The sequence below is a fragment of the Bemisia tabaci genome, chromosome 1, assembly GCF_918797505.1.
Source record: "Bemisia tabaci chromosome 1, PGI_BMITA_v3".
In the NCBI taxonomy this organism is placed as follows: domain Eukaryota; kingdom Metazoa; phylum Arthropoda; class Insecta; order Hemiptera; family Aleyrodidae; genus Bemisia; species Bemisia tabaci.
The window spans coordinates 73250790-73274279 of NC_092793.1; the positions used below are offsets into that span (position 1 = coordinate 73250790).

The 23490-nt window shown below is 39.3% G+C and overlaps 2 protein-coding genes across 2 annotated transcripts in view; one reads left to right on the forward strand and one right to left on the reverse strand.

The window, feature by feature from the left end:
- LOC109033213 (INO80 complex subunit C) overlaps positions 1-7780 on the forward strand; it is a 54540-nt gene extending 46760 nt beyond the window's left edge. The window contains exon 6 of the mRNA XM_072306144.1: positions 7690-7780. The gene's annotated coding sequence lies outside the window, so the exon portion shown is untranslated. The remainder of the gene's footprint in view (positions 1-7689) is intronic.
- A 4055-nt stretch (positions 7781-11835) lies between these two features.
- On the reverse strand, positions 11836-23392 carry LOC140223727 (cathepsin B-like). Its single transcript, XM_019045560.2, has 6 exons — positions 22760-23392; positions 21068-21295; positions 17258-17385; positions 15781-16010; positions 12709-12825; positions 11836-12084 (listed from the first exon to the last, which is right to left on the reverse strand). The coding sequence occupies exons 1-6, from the start codon at positions 22913-22915 to the stop codon at positions 11861-11863; spliced, it is 1083 nt and encodes a 360-aa protein (XP_018901105.2). The 5' UTR covers positions 22916-23392; the 3' UTR covers positions 11836-11860.
- Positions 23393-23490: the final 98 nt, after the last annotated feature.

Genomic DNA, 23490 nt, shown 5'->3' on the forward strand with positions numbered 1-23490 from the left:
AGTGAGATCGATTCTGGTCGGAAAAAGACGGTCATGGCACATTCCCCATGATTTGATCTGAAATTACTGGTTAACAACAGGCCCTGTTACGTTTACCCAGATTAAACCTTTTTAACACGTACCTATTATAATTTTTTTTTTAAATTTTTGTGTGAGAAAAAAGTCGCAAACACAAAAAGTTCTCAAAAACTGTGATTTTCCGAGGGAAAATCTGCTATTCCGAAAAACTAGAGGACGATGCGGAAAGACGGATAAAATTTTCGGGGCGAGGGGGGGGGGTATGTGTTAGAGTATTGTATAGAATGAACATAATGTCTAATAACCACATGTGTATGTAACTTTTTTTTTTTCTTTATCGGAAAGGAATCATAAAGTTCGCCTTAAACAGGGGCGAATATGCAGTTCAACGAGTATACCCAATTCCCGACTTGAGGTCACAAAACCGACGATTCCGTCGATTTGGGGCAGTTTGTGGCTTAAAACTAAACATATTCTGAATCTATCGGGTATTGTGAACAACATATCAAAAAATTGCATTGATATATTTTCATATATTTTTTAAATCTATGTTTAAAGACATGATCATAAGCCAATATGCCGCTCAGTGCGCGCCTGAGCCCTGACTTCAGGTCACAGAAATGACGATTCCGTCGATTTGGGGGACTTTGGGGCTAAAAACTAAACATATTCTGAATCTGGAGGGTATTCTGAACAACATATCAAAAAATTGCGTTGATATATTTTGATATATTTTTTAAATCTATGTTTAAAGACATGGTCATTAGCCAATATGCCGCTCAGTGCGCGCCTGAGCCCTGACTTGAGGTCACAAAAATGACGATTCCGTCGATTTGGGGGACTTTGGGGCTAAAAACTAAACATATTCTGAATCTGGAAGGTATTCTGAACAACATATCAAAAAATTGCGTTGATATATTTTGATATATTTTTTTAATCTCTGTTTAAAGATATCATCACATCTCATTTATCGATCACGTAGTTGATTTCTGACATGAAAGGACGGACACCATAATTGTCGTTAAATTTGAGGTCCAATTGAGTAGAAATCAAAGAGATATGGATTTGAAACATCATTCTAACAACTTATCAAAAAACACGGCTGAACTCATGCATGCACACTGGCTCTCTTTGGTTTCCCGTATGGCTGTTACAAAAACAAGCCAATATGCCGCGCAGTGCGCGCCTCAGCCCTGACTTGAGGTCACAAAAATGACGATTCCGTCGATTTAGGGGTCTTTAGGGCTAAAAACTAAACATATTCTGAATCTGGAAGGTATTCTGAACAACATATCAAAAAATTTGCGTTGATATATTTTGATATATTTTTTTAATCTACATTTGAAGATGCGTATATAGAATAAATCGAATTTTTGGCATCATCAACGGAAGACCGGACTGAGAGGCCCTTAATTTAAGAATTTAAAATGATCAACATAGTTTTTGTATCGACAAACATACTTTATACCTAAACATTCTACCTTGTTCCGTTCTGAGTAGAGTAATTTCAGTTATCACCCGTCATAACATATGAAGCCCGCTGCTGGATCTCTGCTAACTGTGCATCCGCGCAGGTTCCGTGATTTCCCCTCCCCCTCCCTCCACTCCAGTAGCGTTTTCGTGTCAAGAAACTACGAATTTTTTCTTCCCATCCATCCATTTCTTCAATCCAGCGGTCATTTTTATTATCCGACAAAGTCGAATTTTCGATTTTTGTCCATGGGACACTGCACTGTGCGCCGCCGTCGGTCCGTCTTGGCTCGACCCCAGTCAGTGGTCAAGCGTCAAAACGACGACAGAACGGTCAACATAAATAAGCGCCGATAAGTATCGCGCCGATCGCGGGCTCGAACTCTTCCCGTCTCTTGGCATGTCGGCGGGTCGGCCGCGGGAAAAAAAAGAGGAAAAAATAAACGACCCGATTTATTAAAACGAAACCCCGACGACCGCAGAGCCTAACCTCCAAACCCGGACGCTCGCCCGAAACCGCACAATTGACCCGGGGGTGCTCGGCGGCTGCGGTGTACCGCAGCATCTTGTCTACCGAAGCGAATAAGCGGAGGGGGGTTCCAAGTTAAAGAGAACATCGTCTAGGAGTGGTTGAAATAATTGTTTAATCGGATCTGTTGAACAGCGCTGTGCTACCAAATAAAGGTAAAAAAAAACTTTCGGACTTGGTATAAAGTGTCTCTGGCGTGTTTTAATCAGTGCTGCCATTTCCCGCAATTCATCCAGACTTTCGGAAATTTTGCAGTATCTTGGAATCTTCAAAATTTCCGGAATATCCCAAAATTTTCAGCTGTTTTCGTAATTTTTTCGGGATTTCAGGGGGTTTCTCGTCAGTTTGACCGATTATTTTATAAAATTTGATGATTATTGATCAAAATCGACGATCCTCGGAAGTATACCCGGGCGTGTGTCCGAATTTTTTCTCGACATTTTTAAAAATCGGAATTAATTCTGAGAGCTCCGGAATCTTTGGTAAAATAATATGACAGCACTGGTTTTGATCCCCGGAAGCCAAAAGTATAACCTTTGGTTTCTCTTGTCACCCAACAATTGACCAGAATAGCGAATTTTTTTGGGGAAAAAATTCCGAATAAACACTCTTCTTGCCGCCTTGAAAGAAACATCAGGGTCTAGAGCTTCCCAGGTTTGTAGAAGAATGACGACAGTATATTTTGAGGCTCTGCATTAATCTGAAAATGACCTAAGATTATCTTATCGTCCTCCAATTTCCTCTAAATTCTTTTTACACCCTTTCAAAAGCAGCGTCAAAAGCTGCCTCAGAAGGTCTTGTCTCCGCGGGACATTTCATGGGATCTGTCCCAAGTTCGAAAGGCGGGAAAGGAACTTCTGGGCTTTTTTCTGTTTAAAAAACAACAAAATTTCTCTTTCTTCTCTGTGTGAGTTCTTAGGACTCCAGAAAGACTCTGCTTGCGATTAGTAGGTTTTAACGAACTCAATGTTTTTCCCAACTTCGCAATTTCTGAAACACCGGAGAGGATGAAGAGATCTGAGAGAGAAATTCTGGAACAGATCTAAAGTCATTTGGAGATACAACGCCTAATACACCATAGTCACTCCTTCACAGACATGGGAAACTCTTGTGACGTTATTGCTCTGAAGAATAGGTTTTCGGAGCATTTTCCCGAAAAACTGGTGGATGATAGGAAGAAACGGAGGTAACTTCTGGACTCCGGGGATCAAAATATACCAGGAAAACTTCATCCTAAGCCTGGGACATCATAGCACGTAACGTCATCGGTCCAGCTGATGTCACCTCTCTCTGAACCTAAAAATTGCTTCCCTCACGATCCTGGGCCGCCGTGCGCCGGTGTTGTAACACCCGCATCGCATAACTCAAGATGTTTACAAACGCAGAGCGTTTTTATTTTCCCTGTTTTATTTCCCATTATTTTAACGTCCATGTTCGTGAGATTCCCATCGGTTGCGGTGCCGCCTATAAGTTATTTTTATGGGTGTCTGACAGGTGCACCGGTTCACTCCCTCCAATCTCCCGCGTTTCGTTCATTTCGTCGTTTCCTGGACGAAGGAACGTAACTCTATTCCAAGGTTGTAAAATTTACTAAAACAATTCAATTTTTTTCTAGAGTATAACTGCGCAATTTTCGTTGAAAATTTGTCTGGTTTTTGCTCGAGATCAGAAGAAAAATCAGTGCAATTTTCAGTCAGAAATTATTAATACAGTGGACTCTCGATAATTCGAAATTGAAGGGAATCGGCTTTTTCTTCGAATTAGCGAGGTTTCGAAATAAAGAGAGTTTGAATTAAAGAGATTCATGCTGAGAAATTTCGAATTAGAGAGGTTCGAATGTAGAGAGGCAAATGGACGGATTTACGTCAAAAGGAACCAAAAATATCAGTTTATTTCTTTACGGAGGTAAAAATTACAGTAAGTTATTATTAAGTATTAATTATTTATATTTAATTTTAAAATTATTAATTACATGTTTACATTTTGACAATCCAATCAGCTCTTTCAGACACCCAGGTACATAAACAGTTGACTTCGAATTGTAGAGGGAATGTACCGTCTTATTTCGAATTATAGAGGGAGGACCATATTTACTTCCCAAAATTCGAATTACAGAGAGAATTTACGTTGCAATTTCGAATTATAAAGGGCCGCGCCAGCTTAAAAATTTCGAAATAACGAGGGGAGAAAAATACATTGATTTTTTTCGAATTATCGAGAGATTTTCAAGGGAAACGGACTTTCCTTCGAATTAACGAGGTTTTCGAATTATCGAGGTTCGAATTATCGAGAGTCCACTGTACTCTCCTGGCGAAACAGCAATTTGCGCTAGGAAATTTGGCAACAGTGAAATGTAGTACCGTTCCTTCATGGGGGATGCGACGATTTAGGACCTATCTCGCGCTCATGAAAGGATTCGTTAGGAAATCGTCAAAACTAAAAATACGGTGCGAAGATCGAGATCCGATACATTTTAGGGACCCTCAAATGTACAAAGTGTATAATTCCTTCCTGTATAATGGCATTTTATCCATGAAAAAATACTGTCTTCGACATGGCGAGATGACGACCAATCTCTGTCACTTGCCTCGCGCTTGCGCTGTGGACGGATTTAAAGAACTGGCGGGCGGGGATTATGCTCTTTCCGAATGGAGAATTCTGTCCGCGCGAAGAATACACGCAAGATCGTGACTGGAAACGGCAAGCCACGAGATCACACATGAATAATTGAATTCGCGATTAATTTTCATGGTATCTCTCGTAATTTGAACCGATAATTAAAACAATTCGTATCGGTACTGCCAGTGGAGGCGTTTCCACGCGACTAAAGGTTGCCGTTTATTTAGGTTAGGTTTTCTCAAGTTTATTTCTGGGAAACCTAGTTGCCGGGAACCAAGAAAATCATCTGTATGCGGACGTGATATATTAAGGGGTAAAACGCGATTCAGACGAAATAAGTCGTGCGCTAAGTAGTGGGTTTTAGACATTTTTGTGCAATTTTCTCTGAAAAATAAGCACTCAGTTGTCGGTATTTTTTTGTGCATTAGTCCTACAGATAGATAAAAGAGAATGTGATAGCAAGCTAAGGATTTGTATACTTTGATGACACTAGGTACATACAGGAATTAGCGGAGGTGTTTTAGGTATACTGTCTTTTTTTCATGTTTCCAACGGTAATTGGACTACATTTTGCAGTTCGATACTACAATTTCTGGCTCGGTTTAGAAACAACGTATCTATCATTAGTTTCCATTTGCACATAAATGTTTTATCGTATGAGCCAGACGTTGTAGTTCCCAAGTGTGAAATGCAGTCCAATTCAAATTTCAAATAGTTTTTGTAGCATAGAATTTTTGTGATAGATTCATAGTTTCTGACACGATTGATATCATAGCTGTATTTCGTATATTCTCATGGGAAAATGCCGCGTAAAATGGCCACGAAAAGTCAACTCGCAATCACCCTATTTTTCCTCTCCATGTATCCATCCATCATTTTACCACCGTCGACAAACTGAGGCGAGAGATAAATATATGCAAAACTAAACGCCATACCGCCGTGCTAAGGAAGAACGCCGTATGATCCTTCGAATGGTGCTAAATTTTCTCTCATGAAGTATTTATTTTTGAAGAAAGTTGTGATTATTTTTCCTTGAAATTTTCAGTCTTTTTAAGTGAAATTACGAACAAAATTCTCTGATTAATTGAAGGAAAAATACGTGCGGATTTCCCCGAAAATATGTGTTTCCTCAAAGGAAATTTAGCAACGCCTGAAGGCTCATACGACGTTTTTCTTCAGGACGGCAGAGCATAGTAATGCAACTCTTCTCAATTCTCGATCCCGGTGATTTATTCGTAATGCATGCGATCCGGAGCTCATGATTCGATTAAAGCAAACAGTCTTGAGCACACATGAGCGTATTCAAATCAAAAGAAACTATCTCCATCGTAACATGGGCCCTGAGATCTATAAGAATACATGCATGACAGGACTCACATCACAACTGAGGTTATCCCTTTTTTCATTTAAAATAGATCCATATAATCCCGAGCCGATTCGGAGTGTCAAACACTATTATTCAATTGTCACCGGGGCGAGCCAGAAAAATCATAGCGGCGCGGGACGGGCGTGATTTTTCCGGGGGCGGAGGGGAGGAGTGTTGCAAATAGCGCTAATTTACATGAGGGCGAAAACTGGTCGCTACGACTCGATGGATCCAAGGTCGCAGCTTAATGAACCCTGATTGGTGGGGCGCTGCGGTTACCCCAAGCCCTCGCCTGGTTGACGAAAGGGCGTAACTGCAGTTTGGGATGGGCCCGGGAAAGCATCGAGTTACATGGACGACGGGGCTCATCGCGGAGTGTAGTTACGTGCTTTTGTCATCAGGGTGGTGAAGTGTTGAGATGATGCGATGTGGTCGCTCGGAGGAACGGAGCAGACCTCCAGGTGAAAATTGAGGTGCACTGTTGCGCTCTGTCGTCAACACGCAATACTAGAATACATACACTTTGCTGAATTGAATTGCATTTTGCAAGTAAGAACTACCTACTGTCTCTGGCTCATCTGTTAAAAAACGTATGTGTATAGAGAAACTAATGGCACAGCCATTAGTTTCTAAACTGAGTCAGAAATATTTGGTACCGTATCACAAAATGTAGTCCAAGTGGACCATATTTCGCAATTCGGAACTATAATTTCTGGCTCATCTGTAAAAACACTTATGTGCATAGAGAAACTAATGGCACAGCCATTAGTTTCTAAACTGAGCCAGAAATTTTGGTACCGTATCACAAAATGTAGTGAAATTGGACCACATTTCGCAATTCGGAACTATAATTTCTGGCTCATCTGTAAAAACACTTATGTGCATAGGGAAACTAATGGAACATACGCTGTTTCTCAACTGAGCCAGAAATTATAGTTCCGCATCGCAAAATGTAGTCCAATTAATAATCACCTGAGAGGAATTCCAGGTACTGTCAGAATTTTTCCGGTTGAATGGTGAATTTACACGAATCGGTTTTATTGCTGCATCTGATCTGGGAGCGTTTGCAATGTTTTTCATAATTTTTCCGGATACGGGAAATTTTAGATAAGTAGATTTTTAAGCAAAAAATTTGCCGTCTTGTGATGTCATCAGACGGCATTTCCCGTTAGAGCAGACGTAGTTCAGCAGATTAGGTACTTTGGTCATATCTCCTCTAATAATTGTTCATTTCGAGAACCAAAGATATTCTCATGCTCAGATTACTTAGTTGTATCTGCTTAAACATGTAGTAAAAAAGCAATTCAGACACCTGGAAATTCCACATTGTACTAATTTTTTCGTTAAAATCTTTTACCTTGTTAAAAGTGGATCTTTTTTACTGTTCAAAAAGGAAATATCATTTTTTCATATCGAATGAAAAGTTGAGTCAATTTACTCGCAGGTCGAGTCAAACGAGACTCCAAATTAGAAGCAATTAAAGTTATTGATTGTCAATTGGACGTATTTCTCTCAAACGGAACTAAGCGCCATCGGGGGAGGAAGGGAGAGGGGAACTTAGATTGGCGGCGCAATCGGGCGTCGGGCTCATTACGACCTATACTCGCAATGCTTTATTTTGTTACATTGTATTGTACACGATAATCTCTCCAAGTAACTGTGATCTATTTAATTTCTTTTGTTTTAGGTATGTACAGTCATCTATTGTTTCGTATGAATAATTACGTGAGAAATTTCCCCAGTCTCCACTCCTGAAACTACACCAAGTATGGACAAAATATCAAGGTAAAATCAGTTTTAAATTATCATGGTGCCTACTTCCGTTTGACAGAACGCGCTATCCGGCATTCTAATTTCCTCAAAAAGAACTCAAATTGGCGCCTAGTTCCTTTTGACAGAAATGCGTCCAATTAGAGTCATTCAAAGTCAAATTAATTAAAATGTAGTCAGATGTTACTCGAAAGTAGAGTCAAAATTAACTCGATCATTCTCAGTATGGGAACAGAATTTTATCGTTTACAGATTTTCTTATTTTATGTTATTTATTTTATTTTTTATTTTTTTGTTACTTTATTCTACCATTTTTTTATTATTTTATTTTTTTTTGTATTATTGTTTTTTTTTTTTTTTTTACTGTATCTTAGCTGAGTTAAATGATTCATCCAAATAGAGTTTCTTCGGAGTTAAGCTATCCATCTGGTTTCTACCAGTAAAAAAACTATGATGGAGTTTTTTAGCCATCGTGCGTAACAAGTTCAGCTTAAAGCTGCTATCTCATTACAGAGGGAAAAAGCTCACCGCAATCAGTTTTACCGCGATCAGTTTGAGAAAAAAAAACTGGTTACTACCGGGCACGGATGAGTCTACCAGAATGAATTAATTTTTCTCCTCGTTGGAGCTCTGGCACGAGATCCTCTCCTTTTGGCAACGCTGACAATCGAGTCCTGTGTGGTCCGTCTCGGATCTCGGGGATCCGTACATGGTGGCGCATATGGGAGGATTTAGGGCCACCCCCGCGTTGATTGGCCGCGGCTAATAATCATGTTCCGACGTCGGGATTTGTCGCGGACAATGGCAACGCCATAGAGGGCGTTTCGATCATGGTCCATGGATCACACTCCTCGCCCGCTCCCCGCATTCAAATTGAGCTTAATTTAAGCTCCCAGAGGGATAGTCTTCATTCCCAAGACCAAGTACTTCATTCGGTCATCCTCCCAACAGGCCCCGGACTTGCCTACTTTGAACTTTGGATGAACTTTAAAATCGCCGTGAGGTTTTTTATTTCTCAAGGGAAAAATAGCATATAAATCGCAGCTCCAGAGATACAAAATTTTATGCGATGGGGAATTTGCAGGTGTCTGAAATTTGATGAATTCCGTGTTTGAATGGACGCTGTCAAGTGAGCTGAACACGAGGATAACCTTGGTTCATAAATTGAACAATTATTGGAGGAGATGTGACAAAATGATCTAATCTGTTAAAATGCATGCGGTTAAAATGGGAAATGTCGCCAGATGACGTCACTAGGCGGCGCATTTTCTCACCCTTAAATCTATTTTTATACCATTTCCCATATCAGAAAAAAATTATAAAACATATTGTGAAATCAGATCTTAAAGCACTTTCAGATGAAGCAATAAAAAAATCTCGTGCAAATTCTCCAATCATTTGCGTGGAATTTCATCAAATATTTGTACTTTTCTCGGTGATATTTTCGGCGATCCCGCGGCAATGCGGCTTTGCTGCCGTGCTAAGCAAGAACGCCGTAAATCCATCGAGATCTTCGCGCGTTTTTTGGAACTTAAGACTTTATAAAATAAAACCTGTTTTACCCATGCACCTCAAATTTTCAGGTTGTGCTCTTGATAGTATTTGCGAAAGAATTGTGTAAAAACACTGTCCCGAGGTACACACGTTTTCCTGCTATGATACATTGTTTCCGAAAAAATGAAAATGGCGTTCACGGCGTTTTTGAGTTGCGCGGCAGATTGGTGTAGCCATGCTGTGGCGGCGGGGGGGGGGGTCTTCGGGGCTGGAGCTTTTTTCTAAAACAAATCATAGTTTTAGCGATTTTCAGGAATTTTAAATCTTTGGACTCCGCTTCTCGGTAATGTTTCGTTGATGAACTCTGCTTCCTATAAAGTATATATGTCTGGCTGCGCCCTTATTTCGCGGCAAATAACTGAATTTTCTATCGGCGACTCCTCTACGTGAGCGAGCTTTAGCTCTTTTACAGTACCAAAGTTTTTGGGTCATGATAGCCAAGTTTATTGGAGAACTTTGATTCGAGTAACTAACATTTGTATGAACCATGTCGAGTGTTGAGGCACGCATTCATTACCGAGGACATCTGTTAACTGAAGTTCAATTTCTATGACGAAACTGCGGTATTCCATATGAGCTGAAGTTCGATCCTTGCAACTACAGTGCTTTCTCCAAATACTGTCTACTTCGAACAGTATGGTCCAAATTGGAAGCCGAAAATCTGTTTGAACGTGAGAAATCTTGATCAACATTTTTAAAATTTAATCACTTCGATATGTTATCCGTATTTGGCTTCCAAGAAAAAAAAGTTGCAAGATTTAAATTCGAATACTTTAAAATCGCATGTAGATTGAGTAAACATGCTGTTTCCCACGCGCCCTCAGAGATCAGAAATTATGCAAGTTTCCAAATTGTTTTAGACGGTAAAAATAATAAAATCAGTCCGGATAAAGGAAATGAAGTCAAAATTTTTGTTGAAATTGTTTATGCACTCATAACAAGATTTATTTATTCGTCCTTGAGCTGAAAAATGTTTCATTATCCCTGGTTTTTCACAATTTTCGCTGCCTAGGTATTCTATGATAAAAAGAAAAAGTCAAATTTCAATGAGGAAGCATGCATTGTAGGGCTTTAAATCTTAACGCCTCATTGGCCCATTCATGCGTGTGTGCATACTGTTCATTCGAAGAGCCTTATGAGGTAACACTGCAAACAGCGTTCTCTGTTGGAAGGCAGCTAGGCTTCATTCCCCCAACAGATGGGTATTAAAGCCTATTCAGCGTCCAGCCCATGCATCCTTCAATTTGTCCAAACACTCATTATAACCGTTGAAACTTGGAGTGCAGAGAGCCAAACATTCGAGATTCTCTGAAGCGACACTTTTCACGCTTAGTCCTAATATTGATAAACGACCGGGCGTAAACATGGAAATACAAAGAGTGGTAAATTGAAAAAATATGTGCCCGATGACCTCTCGAACAGATTCCTCTGATTTGATGCGACTCCCGTCGGGAATTCGAATGGAGAAAAGCCTGGCTGATTGTATTCAAAAGCGGAATTATGTAAATATCGCGGGATATAAATTATTGAAGAAAGGGTCTACTTTATGTGGTCGCGCATCCACCCGACTACCCGAGGTTTTTTTCGTGCCCACCGCTAGGCGCAGGAGATGAATAATTATCCTCCTAAAGTAAATCTTGCGCATCAAACGCACGCTGCTGAAATTTTAATTTGAGTTTAAGAATTCCAACTTTTTCAAAATCTATCCGCACACTGAAAAAAAAAAACCCTCCGGTCGTGGAAGATGTACCTACGGGCTATATAGATATACCGTCCGCGTTCCGGGCTCAGAGGCCGGTAGTTCCGGGCGTAGCACCCGGAACAATCGAAGCCACGGCTCCAGCACCCGTGATTTTCGGCCTCGAGCCCGGAACGGACGGTATGTCTTTATTGCCCGTAACTTTTTGATTCAGTTAATCGACTCATTATCATTTTTTGCAGTTTTAATTATTTAGTGGAGGAATAAAAATTGAAATGTAGGTTAGATTCTGTATTTAGGTGTATAAACCCACTAAAATTATGAGAAAATGACTATTAATAACATGGGTGAGGAAAATCGTAGCATGTATATGAATAAAGTCACTTTTGTCGAAGAGGTTATTCGCCAATACCGTGCCATCAAATAAAACCTTACTCGTTGGTGCTCTATCTCTAACCAGAAAATCTTCTTGGAAATTTTTACAAGGTTATTTTCCAGAAATTTTAACTAAATTTTTATGTGATTTACTCCACAGTTCAAACTTACAGAAAGCTCACTAAAGAGAGATCAATGATGTGGTGTTTCATAGGCACCCAAAGGAAAAATTCCTCCATGTCTTAGTAAATCAAATCTTTTTAATGTTTTCATTATAAAATTGAAGAATGTGGCCACATTAATACTGCTCCTAAGTCGCTCACATTGTCTATTTTAGGATTGAATGCATTCTACTTAAAATGAGTGTAAAACTGTGTGGTGTTGGTAGCTAGTGGTCATTTGAAATGTTTTGGTTTTAAAGACGATTAACGAATATTAAAAAATGTATCGCAATAAAATTTTAATCCTCAATTTGTTTCCACTTTCGAGGCACTCCACCAGCAGCCTCTTCCTCTATACCACAATTATTCTCTCCACGTAAAATTTTGAAGAGTCCCTTGTCCCCCCAGTATGAATTCCAAGAATTCGCAATCAGCCAGTATGGTTTCCCGTTTTCTGTGCCCCATCCAATGGCTCTTACTGCATGGAGGCCACGACAATAGGTAGTTGTCCGTTCATATACTCCTGAAAATAAGAAGAAAAGCCATGATAAAACGTCATTTTTACTGATTTATGGCATGAAAAAGATATTTAAGCTGATATCATTAGACAGAAACCAACTGCGTGCAGACACACTTATATAAAATCATGCCTTCGTGTAAGGTAATCACTTGCGGTTGTCGTTTTTAAAGCAGGCCAAACAAATTCTTTCTTTTATACTGAATTTTATTTCCATTTCAACTATTTTCGTGTAGAGGAAATGATCATCCACGAGATTTTTTCCCTCGCTATTTTTTTCCATGATGCTGAAAAATTGTGTAATAGTCTTGAAAAAACACGTTAAAATCCTCTTTATGACAAAGGAAGTTTACTTGACGTGATGAAATTTTTCCGGTCGCGATGGACTCGTTTCATATTTTCTCAATCCATGCGACAAAGACGATTTTTACGACTGGTCAGTATATTTTTTAGTGCATTTGTTAAAAAATCAATGGCTTTTATTTATTCCGAATTTCAAAAAACCACTCCTCGCAATATAAATATGAATATGAAGAGCCCTCTCTTCGACAAGAAAAGTGCCGATAAATATATTTAAATCTATTCGAAAATATTTGCCCTGGACTAAAAACAAGTGGCTCGTCAGCATACCCGATTTGTAATGGAAGAAGTCGTCAAAAACCTGGAGTCTGAAAGTCACTGGTCCGTATGTCATGATATCCTTCTGAATCCTCTTCACATCCATTGATAGTTCATAGGCGGATTTAACTAATAGGAAGAGAAAAACACATATAATTATCATAAAAAAACATAAATGTTATAATTGAATGAAAAGTCACACTATTTAATTTATTTCCTTATCATATTTAATTTCATTTCCTATCAAAAGATTTGATTTGGATCGCTTGGATGATGTCCATTTCTGAGGTACTGTCACTCAGGCAGAGAATTAACACTCAGAGGAAAATAATAATCAGTTATATAGATTCGATTAGATTTAAAACGTATGGGACAAACTATATTGTTGCATACTGCACTTGTAAAATTTTATCGGCACTACACACAATTATATAGACTTAAAACTTTTTTTGGCAAAACCGATTACTTACTTATTTACAATTCACGATGGCCATTTCGGGTGGTCAGGCCGCCCATCTTCAGGTGACTGCCTCATTGTTGAAAAGTTCGAAAATCCGGCGTGATAGCCGCGCCGGCGCAGTTATTATCGCGGCTCTCGTCCTCTCGATCAGCTAATTTCTTATCAGATGTTTTCCCTACATTCTTCTTGTATGAACTGAGTAAGATTGGCGGTGTTGTCAATGTCAAAAGACTGTGATGTGTTATAGACTGGTTAATGTACCTTTAGACAAAACAGCGTATAACAAGGAGCTAAATTCCATAATAAATATAGCGGAAAACAATGGATATCATAAGAAGGACATCCTAAAATTAGTCAGAAGAAAAGCTAAATTAAAAAGAGAAAAACTCCTATTTGGCGGGAAAAGAGCAAACGACTTAGCTTGGGTTTCAATCCCTTTCATTAATAACCTGTCAGATAAAATAAAAAGGTCCACCAAGAACAAAGTGATGATAACATACAGCAATCAAAGAAATCTGGGTAACCTACTCATCAACACAGGTGAAAAAATAGACCCACTTAAAAAAAGCGGAGTGTATAAGATTACTAGCCGTTCTGGGCGCGCTTCGCGCGCCCGTCACGCCTAGCCGGGGGCCACGCCCCCTGGACCCCCGGTCACTCGCTACGCGAGTGACATTCGGCTCGCTCCGCGAGCCGATTTTGTAGTAGTTGCAAATTTTTAATCACTATATTTTGAAGATTTCATAGAAAACATTATGAAATTCTCACTCCACAATTAACTTGTAGAATAATAATGGCAGGGCAAGAAATAGACTATATCTTAAAATGGACGGTTCTCACTTAGTACAAACAGCCAACACCACGAGAAGGTGAGGAACCATTGTTAGCCACTTTTTTTTTTTTTTTTTTTTACTTTTCTGAAAAAAATTTACTGAAATTTTAGTTGCGTGCCCTAAAAGGAAACACGGAGAAAAAAATTTTGTGCATGGAACCCGAAGCTGAGATCATATGGATCTCTGAAGTTTTCGGATCACGCATCCGAAAAGTTAAGGTCCATCTGCCGAAGTTCGGGTCAGACAATTGAGGTAGTTCGGTATATACCGAAGGTTTCAGGTCACACATCTGAAGTACTCGGTGCATACCGAAGTGTTTCAGATTTCTGACCCGAATTTCGGCAGCTGGACCTCAAGTTTTAAGAGATTCATATGATCTCAACGTCGGGTCCCATGCACGAAGTTTTTTTCTCCGTGTGAGTATTAATATAAATTTCAACACAGTCAAACACAGTAGAGAACCAAGGAAATCACAGTAGAACAGAGAAAAAATACCGTCGAATAAATAAAGAAAACTATTATCGAAGAAATTCTAATTATTTGGAAGGTAATTCGCTGGCGTAATCATTGCGTAGCTGCGTAGGAGCATGAGCGAGATTTATCATCAAATGACCGCTGGCCGGTAGGTACCTGGGCGGGCGAGCGACAATACGTAAAAGCGGTGGCATGGTTCGATTGACAGAGGAGTGGGGAACGGTCAGACGTAGGGGAAAGGTTCAGGCTGAACCGTTCAGCACAGCGCAGCGTCAGTCACCGGGTGGGGAAGAGAGTCAGGGAGGGGACACTTCCCCTCGAGTGAAATAGAAAAAGGCAGAATCCTTCGAAGTTTATATTAATGATTTGTGAATGTGGAAAAATTTACATAGGTCAAACGGGACGCACAGTACAAAAAAGATTTCAAGAACATAAAAATAATGCAAACAATAATAGAAAAAATCATTCCTCAATATCAGACCACCTGAGAGACTCTAATTGCAACCCAGATAAGTGCAAGGTAAACCTAATTAGAGAGTGTAATAAAGGCAAAAAATTAAATGTACTCGAACAATTAGAAATAGACCGTCATAAAAATAAAGAGCTCCTTAACACTCAATTAGAGAGCTATGTGACGACATTGACAACACCGCCAATCTTACTCAGTTCATACAAGAAGAATGTAGGGAAAACATCTGATAAGAAATTAGCTGATCGAGAGGACGAGAGCCGCGATAATAACTGCGCCGGCGCGGCTATCACGCCGGATTTTCGAACTTTTCAACAATGAGGCAGTCACCTGAAGATGGGCGGCCTGACCACCCGAAATGGCCATCGTGAATAGTAAATAAGTAAGTAATCGGTTTTGCCAAAAAAAGTTTTAAGTCTATATAATTGTATGGGACAAAGCCAAATTATTGGGTCATCTTGGAAATTGTCTATGGAAACTCTAAGGAGTTTAATTAGTCATTATTAGTGTAGTAATTTTTTGGTTCTCGAGTTGTTGTACTGTATATTTGTGTGTCGTTCTCTATACTTTTTTTATTTTTTTCATTTCGTAATCGATTGGAACGGAGTTTTTTTTGTATGGATCACAACCCTGTCTCGCAAGCGTCCTCGATGGACAAAGGTCATATAATGAGAATCCAAATCAGGAGTTTTGCTAAATTCTCCGCAAGTTATTCTTTTTCGTGGCGACATCATCACGCTTGATTTTTCGTAAGAGCTTTTCACCGAATTCGGTTAAAGTGCGGCATTATCATCTTCATACGTTTCCGAACACTAAGTTCATGATTAAAGTTCAAACATGGCACTTACATCTGTGTTTATCTTTTCTGAAAGATTTGCCGTACTGGTGGTTACTGCACTTTTTTTGGCACGTAGGTTGTTCCTCAGGAAGAGTCTCACAGCGGGGATATGGGTTGGATTCTTCCTCGCTATGATGCATGCATGGCTGTATTGAGTAAGGTTGGCAGCCTTGGGATGAATTAAAGTGTCCTCCTGTCACAACCCCTTTCTTCAAGAAATCCCAGGCCATAGTCGTGAATCTGTTCAGAAATAAATCAATGAGTTTTCATGCATCAATATTGGTTGTTAAAGTTTGATTTGAACAACACCATATTTAATTTTAGTTTTGAGGTATAACCAAGGTGATGTAATGATCGTTTTTATTAATTTACTTAGGACCTTTCAGCATTTCGCCATCTTCAGAGTAGTCATTAATACATAAATATATCACAGTTATTACACTTTCGTCCTAAACTTAATAACACACATCAAGGCACATTATACAAATAGTCTTAATTCATTGAATTCAGTGAATTAAGACTATTTGTATAATGTGCCTTGATGTGTGTTATTAAGTTTAGGACGAAAGTGTAATAACTGTGATATATTTATGTATTAATGACTGTACTCTGAAGATGGCGAAATGCTGAAAGGTCCTAAGTAAATTAATAAAAACGATCATTACATCACCTTGGTTATACCTCAAAACTAAAAAAAAAAAAAAAATATTGGTTGTCACTCAGGAAAATGTATTTGTATGTATAGGTATGCATGTCGAAGGCAAATAGTAGAATCAGGCATTTTGTCAAATGCCTAGGCAAATAGTCAAATACTAGGGGGCTGCGCGGCCCAATCCCCTGAACTTACAAAAACTCAGATCAAGAACACTCAGTTACAAGAACCTAGTGATTCTGACTTACAAAAACATTTCAGATTCCTCTCCTAGTTACAGATAAAAAATTCATTACGCCTGAAAGAATGAATGCTCTGTAAAAATGTGCATCTTACCAAAGTATTTTGAATGATTTTTAGCTCCTGAACGAACAATTATCCTGAAATCTTCAGCATGCCATAAAATACAGAAGTTTTAAAGTTTTAACACTAAAATATGTGGAAAGCATTTGTAGACGAAGAAAAAAGAAGAGGTTATAGATTTGATGAGTCGTGTTTCCCAAAATATTAAAACTTCTTGAGTTCATAAATTTACAAAATTTCGTAATCCGTCAAAATTTGACCATTTGCCTAGGCATTTGATGAAATGCCTGATTTGATTAATCGCCTGTGACATAAACATGCAGACAGGAGAATATCCATCAAAGCGCCTACAATTTTACCCGTGTATGCCTAGATTTTAATCTAATCCTTTAAGTTTTCAAAGCGGGGGGCTAGATCTTCTCTCCATTTTTTTTATTGTTCTTTTTACTTTCTCGCTCCCCTAGTTCATACGAGTAAATGTCCTCGACGCAGAAATAATTTAATGAAAAAATGAGTTTGTGTTGCACGTTACCCTCCATGGCACCCTAGACCGCAGTCTTCACAGCAAAACGCTGTATACTGAGCAGAAAGCAATCTTTGAAATTTTCCCTTGGAGCTTATGCACAGACGATCTGAAGCCGCTGACATGGAGGACACGGCCTGTAAGTAAAGCACGAGTTTGACAGACAACTATAAATTTGAAGAATACATTTTTGGAGGGACGAAATCAACAAGATGCTAGGTCAAAATTTCCCTTTACTACACACATATTAACTTACTAGCTGCTCCGGGCGCCCTACGGGCGCCCTCCACAGCTAGCAATGGTGGTGCAGTAGCTTATTTGGAATCGGAGCGATTAGTTGAATCTATTTAATAATGATGATGATTCTGCGGCAGAAGATCAAGGAATTTAACTGCCTCTCTGCGTTACAGGGTGGAGACTGCCATTCTACCGAAAAATGTTATAAAAAGCTCGCATTATTAATTTTTCTTTTTTTTGTGTTACTGTTTAAATTTTTTTTTATTTTTATTTTTTGATAATTTTCTAATGACTATGAGGCTTTTGGGATTTATAAAAGATCGAAGCACCTCTTTGTGCACGATGTTTTTTGTACGGTTGCCTTTGGGAAGAATTTGGACTTCAAAATTTTTGTACGATGTAGCTCGTGAGAGTGCAACATATAGTTTACCATGGCCAAAAACTGTTTGGGGTAAATAAATGCCGACTCGCTTCAGTGTTTGACCCTTAGCTTTGATGATGGTCATGCAGAACGCAATGCGAATTGGAAATTGTCGCCTCTTAAAAGAGAAAGGGAGAGAGGAGTCTGCAGGTGACAAATCAATTCTTGGCAGTGAAATTCTTTCACCGGCCTTCTCGCCGGAAATGACCTGCAAATCAAGACAATTTTCATAACGTTTCCAGACGATCAATCGGGTACCATTCGATAAACCTTTAGAAACGTTGAGGTTTCTTAAAAGCATGACAAAAACCCCCTCCAAAAGTGTGAGTTTATGCGGTGGTAAGCCACTAAGATTAAGACTGTCCAAGAATTCGAGGGGAAAATTGAGAGCCTCTCCCTCTTCCTCTACAATGAGCCTGTTAACACTGAAGTACGTTTTAGAGACACCTGAAAGAACTTCAACAACCTTGTCGTTAATTTCATTGCAATGCTTATTTTTAGGGGCCAGAATTGCGCAGTTTGTGAAATCTACGTTCGAACATGAGGAAGCTATCTTTTCCATAAATTTCAGTAATAATATCAGTTTCAGTAATACTGCTTGTCGGTAAATCAATGAATTCCGGCATGGCCTTTTTTAGCAGAAAGGTAAACACCATCACCTATTTCGAGTTAAAATTTTGCAAACTCCGCTTCGTCTTGCAAAGTTCTCATATTTTGAGTAAGTTTTCTGATTTTGAAAAGAGGTCAAAGTGGTGAGAATTTGATTGCATTTTGCACCAATGTTTGGCGAGAAGCATGCGGAACAACGGGTAAAACCTGTCTAAAATCACCACCCTAGACGACAATTTTTCCTCGAAAAGGGATATCATTACCCATTCTCTAAATAAGAAGTCGGTCGATGCATGCCAGAGCATGCGTGATAACCATGGGAGCTTCGCCCCAAAAAATGATCGTTGTTTTCCGAATAGTCTCAGCCTCTCTTGAGCTAACCGTGAGACTCGACACAGAATTCTCATTCAGAACCGAAGGAATTTTGAATTTGCTATGAACCGGCCGACCGTTAGGTAGCAACGATGCGGCGATACCTGTCCAAGCAACGGAGATGACGTCTAAGTTTTCCTTTGTACAATACGCAGTAAGACATTCTTAAACGAAAGTTTTTCCCGATCCTCCTGGACCATCAATGAAAATCGCATTACACGTGTAAGATGGATTTTGGATGAGACTAATTATTTCAGAAATAATTTGATGTTGCTCTGGGTTAGCGGCAGAAATCATGGAATCATAGTTTTAGGGGGAGGAGAGTCAGGCTCTGACCCTTGAAGATTCAGGTTAATTGGAAGCAATTCCGGAAGATCAAATGATGATATTGAAAATCCATGAAGTCTTAATGTGCTTTCAATAGCAAAAAGCCGATCAACGTAGTCGACCGACCAACAAAATAAAGAGAGAGGAAGAAACGAAGCAAATTTGAAACAAAGTTGGAAAGAGAAAAGAACAAATAAGAATGAAATGTCCATAACAATACATGTTGTTAGCAATACGTGTGCGCACCGCTGCAGTTAATAAGTCAGGGTCAGTCAAACCGCCAGGATGCCTATCAAGAAGTGGTGAAGCGGAGTAGCTGAGAGATTGCGACGGAATGTGGGTGGTGAGTGACGAACGACAATGCGACCCAAACCTTCTTTGAGGTTGGTGGGAGGAAAGCTATACGAAAGAAAACGGAGATAGCCGAAAGAACGTGGTGGGAGGGGTGGCTGAGACCCTAGTGGGGGTATCTAGGGACGGGCAAGCAGGTAGCGGCCAGATGACCGCTCGAAACAGCTGAACTTTACTCGTCGATAAAAGTAAGAAAATTTGAGAAAATCGAAAAAACAATTACAGCCTGCAAATCTACAGATCAGAAGCTTTCATTTAAAAAAAACCCCATGCAAATCGGTCCGGTGGTTCTCTCAAAGTTAATGTCCCAAAATGCGGACTTTAGTCTGAATAAATGGGAGAAAATTTGAGCCCAGCTAAACTTCACTCGTCGATAAAAGTAAGACAATTTGAGAAAATCGAAAAAACGACCACAGCCTGCAAATCTACAGATCACAGGCTTTCATTTAAAACAAAAATCATGCAAATCGGTCCAGTGGTTCTCTCAAAGTTAACGTCCAAAGATTCGGACCTCCGTTTTAATGCATCGAAGAAAATTTGAGAAAATTATGGGAGAAAATTTGAGAAAATCGAAAAAACGATCACAGCCTGCAAATCTACAGCTCAGGGGCTTTCATTTAAAAAAAAGATCACGCAAATCGGTCCGGTGGTTCTCTCAAAGTTAATGCCCCAAGATTCGGAACTTTGCATTTTAATATATAGGATTATTGATGTAAATGTATCATTATTGAAAACTACGTTTTAATTCTACTTCTTTAAATAATTAAAAATGTTTTCTACTGAAAAATCTTCTACTCACGTGCCTTTGTGAAGTTGGAAGTCAATGACTTTAATTTTTTTTCCACCAAGCGAGTGTCTTGGATCCTCAATTTTCGTTTGGTTTCTCAGTGCTCACACGATTTTAATTACACTGAATATACTTCCTAGTGAATGTTTCCATCATTGCTGCGAATCTGCTCGAAGAAATGATCATCGCACTACGTCTTGGTTAAACTTTTTCATTGGCTTTAGAAGATTTGGTGTTTTGACGTTTTGATTTCCGCAAATATCTCGTTTTAACAAATATTTTTTACTTTCGAGACTTATCGAGTGGTAGTGTCATTTTTGCGGTTTGCGGTGTATCGATGATCAGTAGTTACACGCAGAAAAAACATAATTACAAGTCAAAATTCCAAGTTAAGTATTTGATGTGCTTGTTTTGTTCATTACGAAGCTGTCTCTAAACATATCATTAATGAATAATTTATGACCAGACCAACACGAGAAATTTCAAATTCGAGGAAATTTTGGACGCATTCAATCAATCCGTTATAAACACCGTAAATATGACGAGATAATTTCTGTTAACATTAGACCATCAGACAGCAATAATACAAAATGTATCCAGCCATTGAATTATAGTACTGGTAATATTTAATCTATTCAATGATCGTATCATTCCTCTGAAAAAAAAAAAAATGATCTGCTCTGACTGTCTCAAAAAGACATTCAACTTGACTTACCCAACAAGAGCCGCAGTATCCTTGATCATAAATTTCGGATATTTGGGGGCAGATTTTGCCCCATTTTTTCCGCGCATCAAATGTTTCCGGGATGTCTTTATCCAAGGGCCACGCTGGATCCTCCGTTTTGAGTGGCAGCTTGTCCGCTTCATCTAGATTCTTCGAATCCAGCTCACCTAGCAATCTTATGACTCTGTCTTCTGAGCCCCGATCATAATTCCTTCCGGCCTTTACAAATATTTCATTTCAGAAATTTTTAATTTTTTGATACAGACAAACCCATCCTCATAAGATCTAAGACGGAACTTCCAAATGAGAGATCGATGACGTATCTTGTTCTCTTATCGGCCAGCAGCAGTGCAAACCTAGGTCATCGATTGCCCTTTTGTAGGACGGATTTTTCTTAGTTCAATAGTTCACGTCTTTTAGATGAAAGTAAAGGTATGGCACGGGGGGAAGGGTCCGATTTTAAGCATTACGTATCTAACGAACGGGCGTCATACGACACCTCCTCCTGCTTCACGAAGAAAAAGTGTTCGGTTCAAATTAAACACTGAAGTTTCATGGTTCAGATAACGAAAACTTTCGGCTTTAGAAACCCATTCGCTGAGGTAACTGAGGTCCGGTTCACATGGCCGAAGACTTTGGCAGCCTAAGCGAAAAAAGTTTGGGGTTCAATTACAGAACCCCCCCCCCCCCCAAAAAAAAAAAAATTGAACTAAAGTTTAGTACTTGTAACTAAACTTTTCTTCGCGGTGTGCGTGTTCTATACGTATTACGTATGTTTCCAGAATGGTCAGACACTCCCAAAATGAGAAGGGTCTGGTGGCTTGAGGTCAGTAAGACGGAAATCGTCGTTAAATTTCTAATTTTTGAATTTATTTCTACAAGTTGATTTAACCAACATTAATTTGAACTAGAGAGCTACGCCCCCCTGACCGCTCCGCGGTCTAACCCCCGAGGTGATGCACTACTTATGTACAGGTTTTGAATAGCATTAAGATTGTGGAGTGTTCTTATCATGTTTGTAAAATTATATGAAGGCGTATGACAGAGGAATGGAGGATGGAAGGAGTAGCGGTCTGCTCATGCGCAATGCGTTACGCGTCACTCTTATGTTTTTAAACACCATAGAGTATAAGATTTGCTCCAATTTTGCACTAGAGTTCCTAACGCCTTGTCGCATTGGAACAAATGAGCTTTTAGCAATGAAACCTCTTATCTGACCTAATCAACTTGTGCTCCCACTCACTTCGTATACGGTTTGACGTAATCTACAGGGTTATTCAAAAGTCGAGCACCACTGGCCATAACTTTAGTTCTAATTATGATATCGATTTGCGGTTTAAGACGTTTTTCCTCATATCGAGGGGGGAAATTTTTTAGATACTCTCCAGTTTTTGATTCCCTCGGGGGGAGGGGGGCGGGGGGCAACTCAAACATTTCAAATGGCCACCCTCCTCGTGGCCAGTGGTGCCTGGTTTTTGAATAACCCTGTATACCTATTCCATGTTTCTGTTTCTATCTATTTACTAAGAGTTGGAATTTTGGAAATCACGGATAGTTTGTTTGTAAAATTAGTTGATATTACTTTCTGAAGCTTTGAATTAGATCAAGTTAGATGTAATTAATGTAGAAAAGAAGATGGAGATTAATTATGCATATAATAATCAAAAGTTGAGACACCCATACCTTCCATGAGTTTTGCACGGAATTGATCCTATCGATACTCTCATCGCTGAGAAACGAAGTATCCTTTTCAGCGAACGCAAGGGCTGCGATTAAAAGGTTATAAAAACTGAAAATTGCCACTCTCGTCTTGATTGTCATCTTTTTATCCCGTTTCATTCGAAAATCAAAGGAATACAATGAAAGATAGGCTCGCGTTTGACAAACAATCGAAGTAGGAGCTATCTTGCTGCCGGCAGCGGCAGGCACATTTTGTTCACTAACTTGGGTGATATTCAAGCATTTACAAATTAATAACTCTACAGATGGTATTATATCGACGGATCAAAGCGCTGTCAATCTATATCTAAGGACGATTCATCAATGAAGTGGACGATATGAAAGCTGCTCTTAAGCAACCTGGAACGTTGATTATGCACGTCCAATCTGAAGAGTGCTTAAGCATTGTCGGGAAGCATCAAATAAAATGAAAATCATGAATCCTATGTAGCGAAAAGTTCACCTTAAAATGACTTGCATAGACTTACATTGTAATCATAGTACCTGAGCTGAGGTCTTCCAGCTTGGCAGCCATCATTGGAAGGGTAAAAAAATTGAAATAAAAAACTGTGTTTAGACTGCTATAACAGTGCGTGGTCATAAACTTTCACCATTTTAGTACGTAAATCGATGGAAAAGGTTTTTCTCGGTCATTTTATTATGGGAGTAAGAAATCATCATAGTCTACAGGTATC

Coding starts and splice junctions, on each gene's coding strand:
- LOC140223727 (XM_019045560.2), bottom strand. CDS start 22,915: ATGAAACGGGATAAAAAGATGACAATCAAGACGAGAGTGGCAATTTTC. Junction 21,296..22,759: donor CCGTGCAAAACTCATGGAAG/GTATGGGTGTCT, acceptor ATATTTGTAAAG/GCCGGAAGGAATTATGATCG. Junction 16,011..17,257: donor GGTCTAGGGTGCCATGGAGG/GTAACGTGCAAC, acceptor ATTTCTGAACAG/ATTCACGACTATGGCCTGGG.